At 46.8% G+C, this 15,000-nt stretch overlaps 1 protein-coding gene across 1 annotated transcript in view; it reads left to right on the top strand.

Annotated features, from left to right (window-relative positions):
- exoc6b (exocyst complex component 6B) overlaps window positions 1-15,000 on the top strand; it is a 72,491-nt gene that overhangs the window by 57,445 nt on the left and 46 nt on the right. The window contains exons 21-22 of the mRNA XM_070993086.1: window positions 13,192-13,304; window positions 14,775-15,000. The exon at window positions 14,775-15,000 is cut by the window's right edge and continues 46 nt beyond it. Coding sequence (XP_070849187.1) covers window positions 13,192-13,304; window positions 14,775-14,901 — 240 coding nt within the window. The 3' untranslated portion in view covers window positions 14,902-15,000. The remainder of the gene's footprint in view (window positions 1-13,191; window positions 13,305-14,774) is intronic.

Genomic DNA, 15,000 nt, shown 5'->3' with positions numbered 1-15,000 from the left:
TTGCCTCTTTTCTGCCATGAAATGATGTTTAAGTTCAGCTGCCGCTAAGCTCGTCGCACGTCAGTGCGATTTATCCCCCGAGGTTCGATCCAGAGTTCGTCCTCAGCCAAGTCGAGCTGAAATCTACGCCCAGAGAGCGAAGGAGCGTTCGCAGCTCAGGCAGGAAGTGATGCATGGAGGGAAAATGTACGGAGAAGAGAAAGCGAAGGATCGGGCGAGCGGTAGACGGAGGTGAGAGCGAGGACAGGAAGAGATAGACGAGGTCAGAGAGATGGAAGCAGACAGAAAAATGTGCTACCGTCACATTCCTGAGGACTGTGGTCACACGGGGACAGCTGCAGCGTGTGGGTGTGTGTGTGTGTGTGTGTGTGTGTGTGCGTGTGTGTGGGTGGGTGTGTGTGTGTGTGTGTGTGTGTGTGTGTGTGTGTGTGTGTGTGCGTGTGTGTGGGTGTGTGTGTGTGGGTGTGTGTGAGAGAGAGAGACAGGTCAGGTTCAGGAGGAGGACTGCTGACAAAGCCGGGACCAACTGTACACATGTGCGTTGGGGTTGAACGGCGGGCGACAGGTCGACCTTTGACCTTTCAGCTCCACGCCAGACAGCAGACCGGTGGAGAAAGAGGAGCGGGAACGAACGGCGGATAAATGTAAGAGGAGGAAAGGCGGCGGAGACGGGAGGTCTGCCCAGAAAGGCGTGAATGAGGGAGAAAGTTAACACGAAAGACTAAGATGACAGGAACGGAGGGAGAGAAAGCGTCCTGTCCAGACTCTGAGGCGAAAAACAAGACATGAATGCGTGAAGATGTGGACGGAGCAGAGCAGAAAGCGAGGGATGGCGCGTGAAAGAGTGCAGTCAGGTGAAAGTGATATGGCGGGTGAAACGGACGTACAGGGTGGTCTCCCTCTCTCCCCCGTCTCTCCCTCTGTCCCTCTACCTCTCTCCCCCCCTCTCTCCTCGGGAGGCTGACACTTCCCTTCATCCGTTTGACCGCTCACAGAAGGGGGGATGAATAGAGGAGTGGAGAGGGGTGAAAGAGCGGGATGATGGGGAAGAAAGAGGGGCGAAGGGAGGATGAGCAGCAGACGGACATCTAAATGCTCGCCCGCCGATCTATTGGAAGACACACAAACCGCGGCTGGACACGCACACATCGGCACGGATGCAAAGAGTCTGCGCGGGACGCAGCAACACATTCGCTTTTAGTGGACAAAGTTTCGGGCGTAGAAACACGAAGCCGCTCTGGGACTTTTGTCCGTCCTCCACGAACGCGCTCATAGAAATGTTGGTACGGCCTGAGAGACGCGCCGTGTAACCATGCAACCGAGACATCCTGGGTTCAGATCTGGCCAAGGACTCTCGCTGTGTCCCATTGGCCGATTTCTCTGCTTATGCTTCCTGTGTGCTTCCTGCAGCTTGAAGTTAGTTTGTTTTTTCATTAGAAAATAGTCAACGTTGTAGTTCGGCTCCTACGTGATGTAACAGATCAGCTAGACTTAGTTTGAGACCAAAAAATGATAGAAAGAGCTGCACAAAGCAGCAGGTTCATGCACTTCTTAACTCTTAGTGTTTGCATGTAAACGCACGTAAAATATAAGTATAGTGTGAATAGAAAGTTGTCGTTCTTTGTGCCAAAAGACGCAACGTTTAGAAAATCTTCTGCTAATACAACCTGGAGGATTTTTACCTTCACAAAATGCAAACGAGCTGATGATTCCCTCCTTTTAAAGCAGCTACAATCGGTACTATGTGTGTCGAATGAGTGTGTCCCCTCAGCTTTACAGTGAGTTTCAGCTCATTGTTTAGCGATCTGTCCTGCTCAGCACCAAACAGCAGAGACAGTTAGCATCTCGCTGGTGAACACAGTGCAGCTGAAGATCCAGAGTTTTCTCTGAGGAGTTGGTGGAGACCAAAGATGGAGCTAAAAGAGCGAATAATGGACTGCTTTCATCAGGTTGAGTCCAGTCTGCACCTTAATCCTACACTGACATGCTGCCCCTCCATAGTCCAGCTCTCCTCTTCCTCCACTTTCTCTCAATTTCTAATTCTTCCTCCCCTTAAAGTGCGATTAATATGGAGGCTGACGACCCTCAAACACACATGACTTAAAGCAGGTGCAGTGTGAGGTCAGGGAGGGGGGAGAGCCAACAGCCAGACCCCCTAAACGCTCTCATCTGATCACACGCAGTCGCCGACACACACCTGTCCATTTTCCTCCACCTGCACACACACGTTCACGGCAGGGTGTGTGTAACGGCGCGCTCAGTGATCCCGCTGAGTTCAAGATAACACAGCAAAAAAAACAGCTGCTGCTCCAAATGTGTGCGTCCGTATCTGCAGATTTATGAGCTCCGGCTATTTTTTGTGTGGGAGAGGTCAGTGTGTGCGAGTGCGTGCGTGTTCCTCGGCCCCCGTCTCAACTTCCTGTCCCGTCTGTGAACGGCCTTATCGGCGTGACGGCGGGTCAGGCAGTGGTCACAGCAACAGGGCCATTCAGCGACCTGATTGGACCGGGAGGGGAGCGGCGGTTCGCCGCTTCCGACCGACGGTCAAGTAGTGGTCAGGATTGAAAGGAGGGGTTGCGGTGGTTCAAGCTCAGGGTAAGATACACACACACACACACACAAAAACACACACAAAAACACACACACACAAATTAATCTCTCACACATTAGTAAAGGTCTATGAGTCATATAATCGCAGATGTGTGCACACACACCCTCCGTCTTCCTCTCAGATCACGTCTTCTGTCACACTGAATAATTACTGTCAGTCAAACTTATTTTTACACACACACACACACACACACACACGCACACACACACACTGGCCGTGTGGTGACCGGGTCAGGTCATTGTTCTGTGTTATCAGTTTTGACCTCTCCGTCAGTCTCCCCGATATGACCTGCATCTACACCCCTTCCTGTGTGTGTTTGTGTGCGTCTCACATGGTGGGGACATACATCTGTTTACACAGTCACATGGCAGGGACTCTCCTACCTTATGGGGACCAGTCCCCATAATGTAAAGCATGAAGTTTTAGGGTGAAGACTTTGGTGAGGTTAGGATTAGGCAAGTCGTGGTCATGGTTGTGGTTAGGATACGTCTCCAGGAAATGCGAAGTGATGGAAACACCCGGTGTGTGTGCGTGCGTGTGTAAGTGTGTGTGTGTGTGTGTGTGTGTGTGTGTGTGTGTGTCTCCGCGGTCACTCCATGGTCAAACCAAAAGTCGAGCCTCTTAAACAGCTCTCACCTTTCAACTGTTTCCTGTTTTGGGGTTGTTGAGGAGTCAGAGGGTGAGACGTGCTCCGTTCAGGCTGCAGTCGAACGTTGTGAAACACTTTCTGGATCTGCAAATTATTATTTTTCTGCCCGCAGTTCAATCAGTGTTTGAAGCAGTTTGTATCTGAAATGCTAGTAAATGTCAGTCTTAACCATTTGTGACAAGAGAGTTCTATGCTTGATTCAGATAATTGAATTACTGTTATTGGACAACAGTTTGCTTCCAAATTAGTGCTCATCTTTCTTCTTAATGAAGCATTCAAGCTAATGCAGTTTGACACAGTGGTTTGAGTTCTTATGGGACAATTAAAAAGTGCCAGAATTCAGATAAATTAACTTATAAAGTAATTGAATCCACATAAAAATGCAGTTTAACCCTAAATAACTAAGTGATTGAGTGTAATTTGCCTCTTGCACAGATCTGAATGTGAGTCCAAACAGTGGCGGTTAAAGTCTGAAAAGTGGACGAACCCAACGTGAACCCCCGGCCCAGAATTAACCTCCACAAAGTGTCTGGACCCAAATTGACTTAAAAAAAGTGGCTGAGGCCAAATTGACCTTTTTAAAAAGTGCTGGAGTCTAAATTGAGCTTGGAGAGAAGCTAAAAGCCGCTGTTTCTCTGGCCCTGTTTGTTTTGGAGTATTCTGTCTTTATTTGCTTTATCAGCGCACAGAGCAGCTCCCAGCAGGCCCCTCTGACTTCAGCCTGCACTCGTTTATCGTCTCCCCGTTTCTCACTCACTCGTTCTTCCTCCTCCGTAACATCTAGTTACCCTCCGCCTGACCTCCTTCGCTCCCTCCTTTCCCTTTCTCCTGCAGTCCTGTAATATTTCCCCAATCATTCTTTTTGAGGTTTCTCTCTTCCTTCTCATTTACCTCCTCTCATTCTCTCTCTCTCTCTGTCTCTCTCCCACTCCGTCTATGTCTCTCACTCACCCTCTCTCCATCTGCGTAGTGTCTAATTGACAGCAGAGACCCCTGGTTGAACCACCAGCACTTTTCTCTCCTTCTTTTTCCTTGTTTTTTTTCTTCCCGCGCTCATTCCATTTCAGCCCTGTCACTTTTTTTAAGGGGTCGCGCAACTTCTCTGTCACTGCTGCCGAGAGGGGAGGCGGCGGGGGGGAGGAGGCGAGAGATGGAGTGAGTGAGACGAAGATGGGGGAGAAGAGAGAGAGAGAGGAGACAAGAGAGATGAACACAAGTTAGTTATGTAAGGAAGGTAGATTTGAGTTCAGAGGAGTGTAAATAACAAGTCGTGTGTGGGTTCATGCTCAGCATCTGGTCTCGAGATGCCGTCCAATAACATGTACAGAGCCCGTTTTGCTTGATGTGGAACTGAGGACATTGAACTTTTCTACATTTACATAATTGCATTGTTTAGTTATTTTTTACTGAAGTAGCAAATTTGAAGACACCTAATTTTTGTACAGTTATGAAATTGCATTGTTTAGTTATTTTTTGTTGAACTGAAGTTGTGTATTTGAAAAGACATTGAATTTTAATGCTGTATTGTTTAGTTATTTTTTTATTGATTAACAGCGAGTTTGAGAACACACATCATGCATTTTTTTTGTTCATTTTCTAGTTTTAAGTCCCAGTTTTCAAGGTTACAGTTTGAAATGAGCTACTTCCTTTTTTATTTCCGTTCAGGCCGGTCGGCGTTTGACGTTCATTAAAACAGCAGCACCAAACAAACAAGCGAGTCCACCAACCGGCAGCATACCGACGCGTCAATACTCCAGACAAACAGTTAATTAATCACTTTCCCTCCCTGCGTTTGCACCTCCCAGCTACCATAGCTTGACCGTGTGTGTCTGTATGACACATGTTGCTGTATCCCCTCAGACGGCAGGATTTCTTGTATGCAGACCATTGTTTGCTGCTAGTTAGAGTACCTGTATGTCCTCCCTGGCCTCCACATCTGGCTGCTTTTTAACCCGTCAAAGTCTCTGTACCAACCAAATCCAGGCCTATAATGTCGAGTCTTTCATCTCCTGCATGTTGCTGAGCGTAGTTTAGATGCTTTTTGATGAAGGTTTCGGCCTCCTGTGTGGCACCCGGCCTGCTGAAGCGCCCTGAAGCTCCAGCGGTGCTGCTCAGTATCCGACCTCTGGCCTCTTCGTGTGGGGGAACAACACAAAAGCTAACTTCTCTACAGGGAACGATAAAGCATCATGATTTTATCTTTTCCTTGCTGCATTTTACCCGCACATTATAGCCGACCCACTGTGGATTAATAAAGTACAGTATGTACGGTGGAGGTTGTGCTGTATTGTGGTTGCTGGCAGCCGCGCGCTGCGGCTGTAGAAACGAGGCTGCAGGCAGATGTACAAAGATACAAGCTTTTGGTTTTAATTTAATTTTTGGCCCTCCACTAAGAAAGAAAAATTAGTTCCCTGTTGCGAAGCGATAACATCCAAGCTTACTTCATTCCATTCATAGTTCAAGATGGAGTGATACTGTCCGAGCTGCAGGGTGCAAGTTTGTGTGCTGTGCTTAGAAAAAGTAACGCGTGCACTCACAATGTGAAGTTAGAAACAAATGTTGGAATAAAGAAGGAGAAGGAAGTGTGAGGAAGTCACTGCTCGTGGGAGCTCAGTGGAAGTGGAGCAGGACAGCATTGCCCAATAACCTCTGAATGTGACCTTTGACCTCTTGCTTTCAGAGGTCAAGAGCTGACTTTGGGGTTAAGTGTAAAATCCTCTCTCCTGTCAGCAGACGAGATGGGCCACACTGGTTTTTAACAGAGCTCTCTACATGGGATGGGGTCTTTTCTCGTCATTGTTTTTCTAGAAAATATGAGTCAGCAGAAAACAAATCAACTGAAATCATTCACAAATCATCTCCTTCATCCAATCATGTGTTCACAAAGTGATGAACCTGGCGACTGAGCCTGTCCAGGACGCCCCTTTCATGCCCAACCATGACACTCTCACCTGTTACCTGTGGAATGATCTGAACAGGTGTTGGAGCATTGACACTAACGTTGTCAGTTTATTTCTTGTGGTGGTCTGATCTGAAGTCTTTCATCCGTTCCTAAAGACGCCTCATCTTTAGCAGTTTTGTCCTCTCTGAGACCTTCGTCCTAGAAGCCTGTGGCAGGTCATGTGACGCTGATGGGCAGGTATCAGAAGAATCTTGTTTGTTTCTGGCCTTAAGAAAACTTTTCGGTGACCTTTAAACCCTGACGCTGACTGAAAGGTCCAGATGTTGGCAGAGAGAAAGAGCTGAAAAAAGGCAGACGAGTGCTTTTAGTGAAATCTTACCTCGCTCAAAGGACAGCGATGGACAGCTGTCAGGACGCTCCGTCTCCGTCGTCTCTTTTTCGTGTCAAACGAAGTCCACATGCACGGCAAGAAAGGTGTGATTGACAGTTGTCAGTGCGGTCTTTGAGTGTCGGTGGTGACCTTTGAACTCTGAGTTCGAATGCGGGTTTCGTGATGGGAGTTGAGATGTCTGACGACGGACAGGCGTCAAAGCACTTTCTCTGTTTTTGGTCTTTTGAACGTCACGTCAGTGGACGGCTGATTCCCAAATTTGTTGACTCTCGAGCAAAATGTTGACTTTTCAGAAAGCTTTTCTATTTGCTGTCGGCTCGGTCGTCTCTGGACGCTGCTGCTCTGCGATCAGCGGCTGTTTGCTTGGAGTGAATGAGGAGTGATCTCTAAAGAAATGGATCGGTGACTGATGGACGGAGGAGGGCAGCGATGGACGGGTGCCAAAACGGCTGCTTCTCTCGATAAAGGTCGAATCCACTTTCCCTGCTTTTAGTGACATTTGACCTCCTGCCTGTCAAATTCAGGAGGAGATGGACAGCTGAGAGAGCTGTGAGAGGAGCAGGAGGAGGAAGAGGAGGAGGAGGAAGAGGAGGGAGGGAGGATAATGAAGCTGAGTTTAAGGAGAACGAGTGAACCCTTAATTTCTTTGCTTCATAGCTGAAACATTACATAATCACAACTCTGTGTGTGTGTGTGTGTGTGTGTGTGTGTGTGTGTGTGTGTGAGTGAGAGAGAGAGAGAGAGCAGGGTGTAAACATGATGAATTCTGGGTGACCCTGACTCTTGGCCATTAGGAATGGGAACACGGCAATTCCCCGACAGTCCCAAACAAATAAATCTTGCACACAGCCGGAATAACTATTAACAAGTCTGCTAAACACTGAGGAGGAGGAGGAGGAGGAGGAGGAGGAGGAGGAGGAGGAGGAGGAGGAGAGAGGAGCAAGAGGTATGGATTAAGAGGGAAAGAAAGAAGGGATGGAAAGATGAGGGAGTGGAAGAAAGAAAGGAGGAGGAAGAGGAAGTAATAGGGGAGTTCAGCTAGAGAGGAAAAGATGGAAAGGAGGAGTACAGCTGAGTTAAAGAGGAGGAGGGGGAACAGTGGGGAGCAGGAGGTATGGATAGAGAGGGGAAGAAGGGAGGGATGAAAGATGGAAGAAGGAGAAAAGTTGACATTGAGAGGATGAGGAGAGTAGAAAGAAAGGAGCAGGTAGAAAAGGAGGAGAGCTTGGAGAAGGAGAGTTCAGACAGAGAGGGAAAGATGCAAAGGAGGAGTAAAGTTGACTTGTTGAGAATGAGGAGAGGAGAAAGAAAGGAGGAACAGTTAGGACAGTGAGAGGAAGGGGGAGGACAGATAGAGAAGGAAAGAAAGGAGGAAAGGAGAGATGGAAAGAGGGTTGACGTGGAAAGAATAAGAAGGGTAAGGAGGAAGAGGAGGACGAGAGAGGGAGAAGATGAGGAGAGGGGAAAGTTCCAGGGAGTGCATCTAGAGAAGGAACGGAGGGATGAAAGATGAAAATGCAGAGATGGAGAGAAATGTGGAGGAGGAGGAAGTAGAGGAGAGCGAGAGGAATGGGGAGTGCAGAGAGAGGAGAAAGGAGGGATGGAGAGGTGGAAAGGAGTCAAGCTGGCATGGAGAGGATGAGAAAAGAGCTGGAGGAAGGAACGAAAGAAGTGATTGACTGTTGAGTGGGAAGGGAGAGAAAAGAGAGATGCAAGAAAGTAAAGAGACAAAAGGAGAAAGGGAGGAGGAGGAGGGAGGAGCGAGTGAGCGAGTGAGCCCCATTAGAGGAGGAGAAATGAGAGAAAACAAACAAGAAATGTGAGGGTAACTTTGTTTTTCTGCTCGTCCCCCTGGAAGAATAAGAGGAAGCAATAATCAGAGTGTGTGTGTGTGTGTGTGTGTGTGTGTGTGTGTGTGTGAGTGAGTGAGTGTGTGTGTGAGAGAGAGAGAGAGAGAGAGAGAGAGAGAGAGAGAGGAGACAGGAGCGATAGCGCGGGGGAGGTCATGGCGAGGTGAGAGAGGGGGAGCGAGACGGAGGGAGAAGTTCAGCGAGAGGTGAAGAGAGAGACCTGCCGTTTTCTGTGTGTGTGTGTGTGTGTGTAGGGTGAATCGGGGGTCAGGTGTGTGTGTGTGTGTGTGTGTGTGTGTGTGTGTGTGTGTGTGTGTGTGTGTGTGTGTGTGTGTGTGTGTGTGTGTGTGCGTGTGTGCGTGTGTGTGTGTGTGTGTGTGTGTGTTTGCGCCAGGAGGACCTGCTGGCTCGCGTGTGGCTCGTTTCTCTTGAAGGCCGATGCTCTCTCCATTCTTTTTTCTTCTTCTTTTCCATTTTCATCAGTCTTATCTGCCTCTCCTCCTCCTCCTCCTCGCTCTTCTTCTACTGCTTTTAACCTCCATCGCTCCTCCAGCAACCAAACTTACCTACTGACCTCAAGTTCACCCAAAACTCCCCGTGCTCCTACTTCTTCATGTCCTCTCCTCTCTTCCTCATTTCGTCTTCTCCTCTTCCATCTCATCTCTTTTTTCTTTAGTAATTTTCTTCCTCTTCTTACCTCTCTTCTTCTTTTTTCTCCCCTCCTCATTACTCCCTCCTTTAGCTTTCCTTCTCCTTAATTCTTTTCTCTTTCTTTTATCTTTCCATGTCTATCTTTTATCTGTTTCTCTCATCTCCTTGTTTCTTTTCCTCTCCTCCTCCTCCTCTCCTTCACTTTCTCCTCTTTCATCCCTCCCTCCCTTCTCTTTGCCTTTCTCTCCTACTTTCTCCCCCTCATCTCTCCCTTACCTATTTTCTTCTTCTTACCTCTCTCTTCACCAACTCTTCTTGTTCTCTTCACCTCCATTCATCTTCCTCTTTCTCGTTTCTACTCTCCTCCTCTTCTCCTTCTTTCATCTTTCTTTTCTCTCAACTTCCCCTTTGTCCATCTTCATCTTTCCTAACTCCTCTCACCTCCTCCTCTCCTGAAGAAAGAAAGGAAGAGACGGAGATGTACTGAGCGTGATTCCAGAGTAAAGACAGCGATCCGCTTTCAGATAAAATGAAAATCTCATGAACCTCAGTCGCCAGCTTATCTGTGTGTGCGTGTGCGCGCGTGTGTGTGTTCCTGTGTGTGTGTCTGCCTGCTGACTACATCTTTGCATGCATGAGTGTGTCAGCATGGCTTTTCAGGGTTACTTCCTCTAAACAGACAGCTACAATATCTGTCTTTATCAGACATGCCTTCACCTTGTATTTACCACACACACACACACACACACACACACACACACACACACACACACACACACACACACACACACACACACACACACACACACACACACACACACACACACACACACACACAGCAAGGTGCATGTACACATATAACTGCCTGCACACAAGCAGATGGTGACATTCTGACAAACACCATCAAACACAGCTTGTGTTTGAGTATGTTTGTTTGCTATGCTAACACACACACACACACACACACACACACACACACACACACACACACACTTTCTCATGTGTCTGCAGCTGATTAACTGACAGATTTCTTCACATAAACTCACAGCCGGATGATATTTGTGCTTTATGTAACAGCCTTTATTTGTGTGTGTACCTGTGTAGGTGCAGCCTGTTTTCGTCCAGCGAGTGTGTGTGTGTGTGTGTGTTTGTGCTTGTTTATATGGGAAGATTAGCAGGTCAAACCTCGGCCGTTCAAGGGTGAACTCGGGGACAAAAGAGAGAGAGAGAGGGAGATGAATACAGAAGTGAAAGGAGCAGAGGGAGGAAGGGAAGTGTGGGAAGAAGGAGGGAGGAAAAGATCAGGAAGTCCACATCAGCCATTCGTCTTTAGCCTCCGTCTACGGTCAGAGTTGGAGGAAACATCAGTTTTAATAACTCTACGGTGGCCGAAGGAAATATTTAGGGCACTTCCTGTTTTCACGAATAGCTCTGATGAGGTGAAACGAGGTAAAAGTCAAGACCTAGTGCAGTGTGTTTCTTACTGACCTCAGATCAGCTGCATGTAGGTTATGTTTGTTTTCTGCTGTGTTATCCTTTATGGGATCAATAGTCTGTATCTATCAAATATGATTCTTTGAGAAAGGAAAACTGGTTTTATTGTGATGAGGATCCAGATGAGGAAGTCCAGCCGTTACAGTGTGTTTTGTTGTTTGTGAAATTGTTCAGTATTGGAGAAATGTTACAAATGTTTAGCTTCTTATGTAGAACTTTTTAAAACAATTGAACAAATAAGCGATTAATTAAAGAGTCACTTAACATCCCCTGAAAATGTTGTGTCTGTGATGTCGACGTGTACTGTAGGGTGTGTCAGTACAGTGTGACATCACAGGTGGGTGTGGTTAGATATGTCACCAGGCAACAATCAGTGATGCTGTGTGTGATTTTTATACTTTTTAATTAACAGCAGCTAATATGTGATGTAGAGTCCAGTCTCGTTATAAACGATTAATTTCCGACAGATTACTTTCTACTGTTCCCTTATTTACTTAAATCTCATGCTTGCTAAAACAAAATGGTAAACGACAACGTTTACCTTCGCAGGCGTGCACAGAACACTAGAAGAAGAAGCAAAGAGTTAACGTACCAATACTCAAAACAAGACTCAGCATCAAGAGTTTAGGTATCGATCTGCCAACTAAAGTCAAGTCCATGACCTTTACCCCTAAATTCCACCGGGTGCGTCTCCATGACGTCATGTCCTGGTGGACGCATCGCAGCCGTTACACACCCGGTGGAATCCCGTAAAGATCTGAACCAAACGGCTGCCTGTTTGCCAAAAAGTTGCTGACATGAACGATTTCAGTTTCAGCATCAACTGCCACAAATCCTGCGTCCCAATTGGTCGAGTCAGTAGACCTCATTCTGTTTCCTGTCCAACTATTGGACGACCTGCAGGTCAGGCAGCAGCCTGCCAAGTCAGTAGGACAAGAACGAGGCATCATGCTGTTGACTGAGCAGAGAGAAATCCAGCACCGGCGAAACTGGAGGCTAAATTTGTTCAAAACCACGAAAAAAACCCACAGAATTCGACATGTTCTCCCTCGTTCGCCCTCCTCGATCCCCTCATTCCTTCGCTCCTCTCCAAACTTTGAAAGTGTGTCACCCTCGTCTTCTGTCCTCCTTCCTGTTTGCCTGATGCCCGACGCTCGCTATCTATCCATCTTCATCTGCCCTTCCTGTACCCCGTCTCTCCCCGTCTGCGTCTCCTTCCATCTTTACTCTCTCATTTTCTCCCCCACATGTGGTTTTGCTCTCCATCCCTCTGTACTCCTTCCCTCCCTCTCCTCCTCTTCTCTCATCCCTTGCTCACATATGGTTTCTCTCTCTGGGTCTGTGTGTGTTTGGTGTTACCCAGAGTTCAGTGGGGCTCCCTTCTCCTGTGTGTGTGTGTGTGTGTGTGTGTGTGTGTGGTAGAGTTCAGCAGGGCAGCAGCAGGTTATGCAACACTTTCAAATGTGGGCCACTTAGAGAAAGACTTCACCCCCTCGTCCTTTCAGTCCTTCTTTCCTTCCTTCAGCCCTCTCCTCTTCCTCTTTTCTTCCTCTCGTGTGTTCCATTATTTGTGTGTTTCTTTATGTGAATGTGTCCAGGTTAAAAAAACAAAGGCCTCACAGCATCTGTGAGGAGCTGAAAACATGAACATCAGCATGTTCAAAGTTAGGCTGCAGATTTAAAACTAAAGAAACGCTTCAGCTTGTAAAGACGTCATGAAGTGTAGTAAGTTACTGGGAAACATCTGCAGCATCTCAACCTTTAGCTTCACTGCCAGAAATACCAGTTATAGGGAGGCAAAGTAATTCAAGATTAAGTCAATCCTTTGTAAACAGTAGGTAAGACTTTGTTTTATTTACGTGTGCAAACACGTCGAAATACGAACCTTTCAGAGTTAATAATGTTCATTTACAACGAGGATGACCTAACAATTTAGTCCAGAACCTGACCTACCTGATGTTTGGGGCCGATGCTAATACTAAGGAATAAAAACACATATATAATATATACACACACATTTTCCATTTTCTTTATTTTACACTTAACAAATTAACACCAGTGCACAGAAACAATAAACTTTATTGGGAATTTAGTAATAATAATAAATGCGTGTTTTCATAATTAGTCAACATAAACACCAACATGTCATTTTAGGCTGGTGTCAGCCTGTTCTGTCAGGTTTTCTCTTGTATTTTTGGGAAATGTTGTTAAAACAGGTCAGATGTTAGCAAGCTAACGCTGGCTAATTACACCTGTTAATGCTAGCGGTTAGTAAAGGGTTAATACAAGTGAATGTGGTGCTGCTTGTTTTCAGTTTAATGATGCGTAAAAGTGTGAAGATCAGCTGGTGCAGCCAGGCTAACCATAGTCACAAATTAAAAACTTCTGTAACATGATCACATCACACTTTCAGGCTAATCTCCTTCAAACAGTCAGATTTGGTCAAGGTGTTTGAGATTTTCTGCCATACTTCGACGTAAATTCACAGTTTGGAGACATTACCCAACACGCTGACGTGCGAGCGTGGGCCGTCTGAGTCGGCGGCAGGATGCCGGTGTTTATCTTCTCGCTGCTTAACGGATAACTGAATCTCGGTGGTGAGTCACCAGGTTTTGGTTAATCTCCGTGCCTGTCTCCTTCCAGCTGCTGGACCTGTTCACGCAGTGGGATTGGTCGACCTACCTGGCTGACTACGGCAAACCCACCTGCAAATACCTGAGAGTCAACCCACACACTGCGCTGGCCCTGCTGGAGAAGTGAGCGTCCACCCAGTCCTTCCACTCTGTCCTCATTCTGCCCTTCTTTCTTCTTTTAATCCTTTCAAATACCAGTTTATCTGCTCATAAATCTCAGTACAGATAAACTGTTATTAAAGCAATAGTTCAACATTTGTGGAAGTGTGCTAGTAGCCTTCTGTCAGAGGGTTCGATGTGGACATGGATATCACTGTTATGTCTGTGTGTTAAACGTAAAGCTCGAGCCAGGACATGGTTAGCTTAGCTTAGCATGAAGACTTACTATCTAAAAGTTCGCTAAACCTCACTAATTAAAACAGTGTATTGTTTGTTAAACCAGTAAAAAAAAAAAAACTACAGGCCGTAACTCTTCCAAAACTAGCTTTCCAAGCTAGCTGTTTATCTTGTTTCCAGTACTGATGCTAAGCTAAGCTAAGCTAAGCTAAGCACCTCCTGACTCCAGCTTCACGCTACACATCGATCTTCTCATCTGAAGGAAAGGAAATAAGTGCGTTTACCACAATGTTCAACTGTTCTTTCAGTGGAGACAAACAGACTTGTTGACAGCGAAAGTTGCCATAATTTGACTTTTTGATCTCCTTCCATCTTTTCCTCCATCTCACCTGCTGATCTCTGTCTGTCGTGTTTTGACAGGTTATTTAAGCCGTGAGTATCGTCTGTTTTGTGTGTGAGTAACGTCGCATTTTGGTGTGTATACAAACGACTTAGTGTACTAAAACGTGTGTATACAAGTAAATACGAGGTAGAGGTGTGTAATATCACTTCGTTGCGTGGTTAAACGCACGCACGTCCTCGTGGAAATGAACGCGTGTCGTAACGATACTGATGTTTATCGGCGTGGCCGTTGAACAACACCCACATGCGTTACCATCAGTTTATCAGCGCAGAGCCTGAGCTGCTGTGGAGATAACAACACACACACACAACCTGCATTCACACACGCTAATCCGACTTTGTGCATTGCCTCCTCAAACTCTGACACATGCTCACACACAAGCATGAGTCGTATGATCCCATCCGGTCGACCTTCCTCAATCAGTCAGAGCTCCAGAGGGCCCAGGCCTGGTGGTCCCTCTGTGCCCAGGAGGAAGCACCCTGCTGGGGCTTGTCTGGTCTGCTGGGCCCTTGAACTTCCTGGAGGTCCACAACAGTCCAGCGTTCTGCAACAAAACACACCGTCTCATGTGACGCTGAGCACACACACACACACACACACACACACACACACACACACACACCCCCCTTAACAGCGAAATGTCCTTTTCTTCTTCAACAGGTGACTGTAGCTGCGATGTGTGTGTGTTTACTGAGCATGCTTGTAAAATGATGCACTTGTGTGTGTTTTCCTAAATGCATCTGAACTACTACAGAGACACTAAAACAGACCATTAATCTCATTTTTATTTCTGCTCTCACTTCTTTTCTTTTCACCCTTGTTTCTGCCTTCACTTCCTGTTCCTCCGTCTCCAGGATGAAGGAGACGAGCAGGAAGAACAACGTCTTTGCCCAGTTCAGGAAGACGGACAGAGACAGACAGAAGCTCATCGACACCGTCATCAAACAGCTACGCAACCTCATCGCACAGCACCACACCTAGAGCCAGCCGCCATCCCATTGGTCCAACCCTCCACCTATTGGCTGATCTATGCATCTTATCTCCACTGGACGCCGCTGACAAACAAAACCAGTTCCTACT

Source organism: Chaetodon trifascialis, chromosome 23, assembly GCF_039877785.1.
Source record: "Chaetodon trifascialis isolate fChaTrf1 chromosome 23, fChaTrf1.hap1, whole genome shotgun sequence".
Taxonomy (NCBI): domain Eukaryota; kingdom Metazoa; phylum Chordata; class Actinopteri; order Chaetodontiformes; family Chaetodontidae; genus Chaetodon; species Chaetodon trifascialis.
The sequence above is the reverse complement of the archived record's forward strand: the minus strand, read 5'-3'. Positions and strand labels throughout refer to the sequence as shown.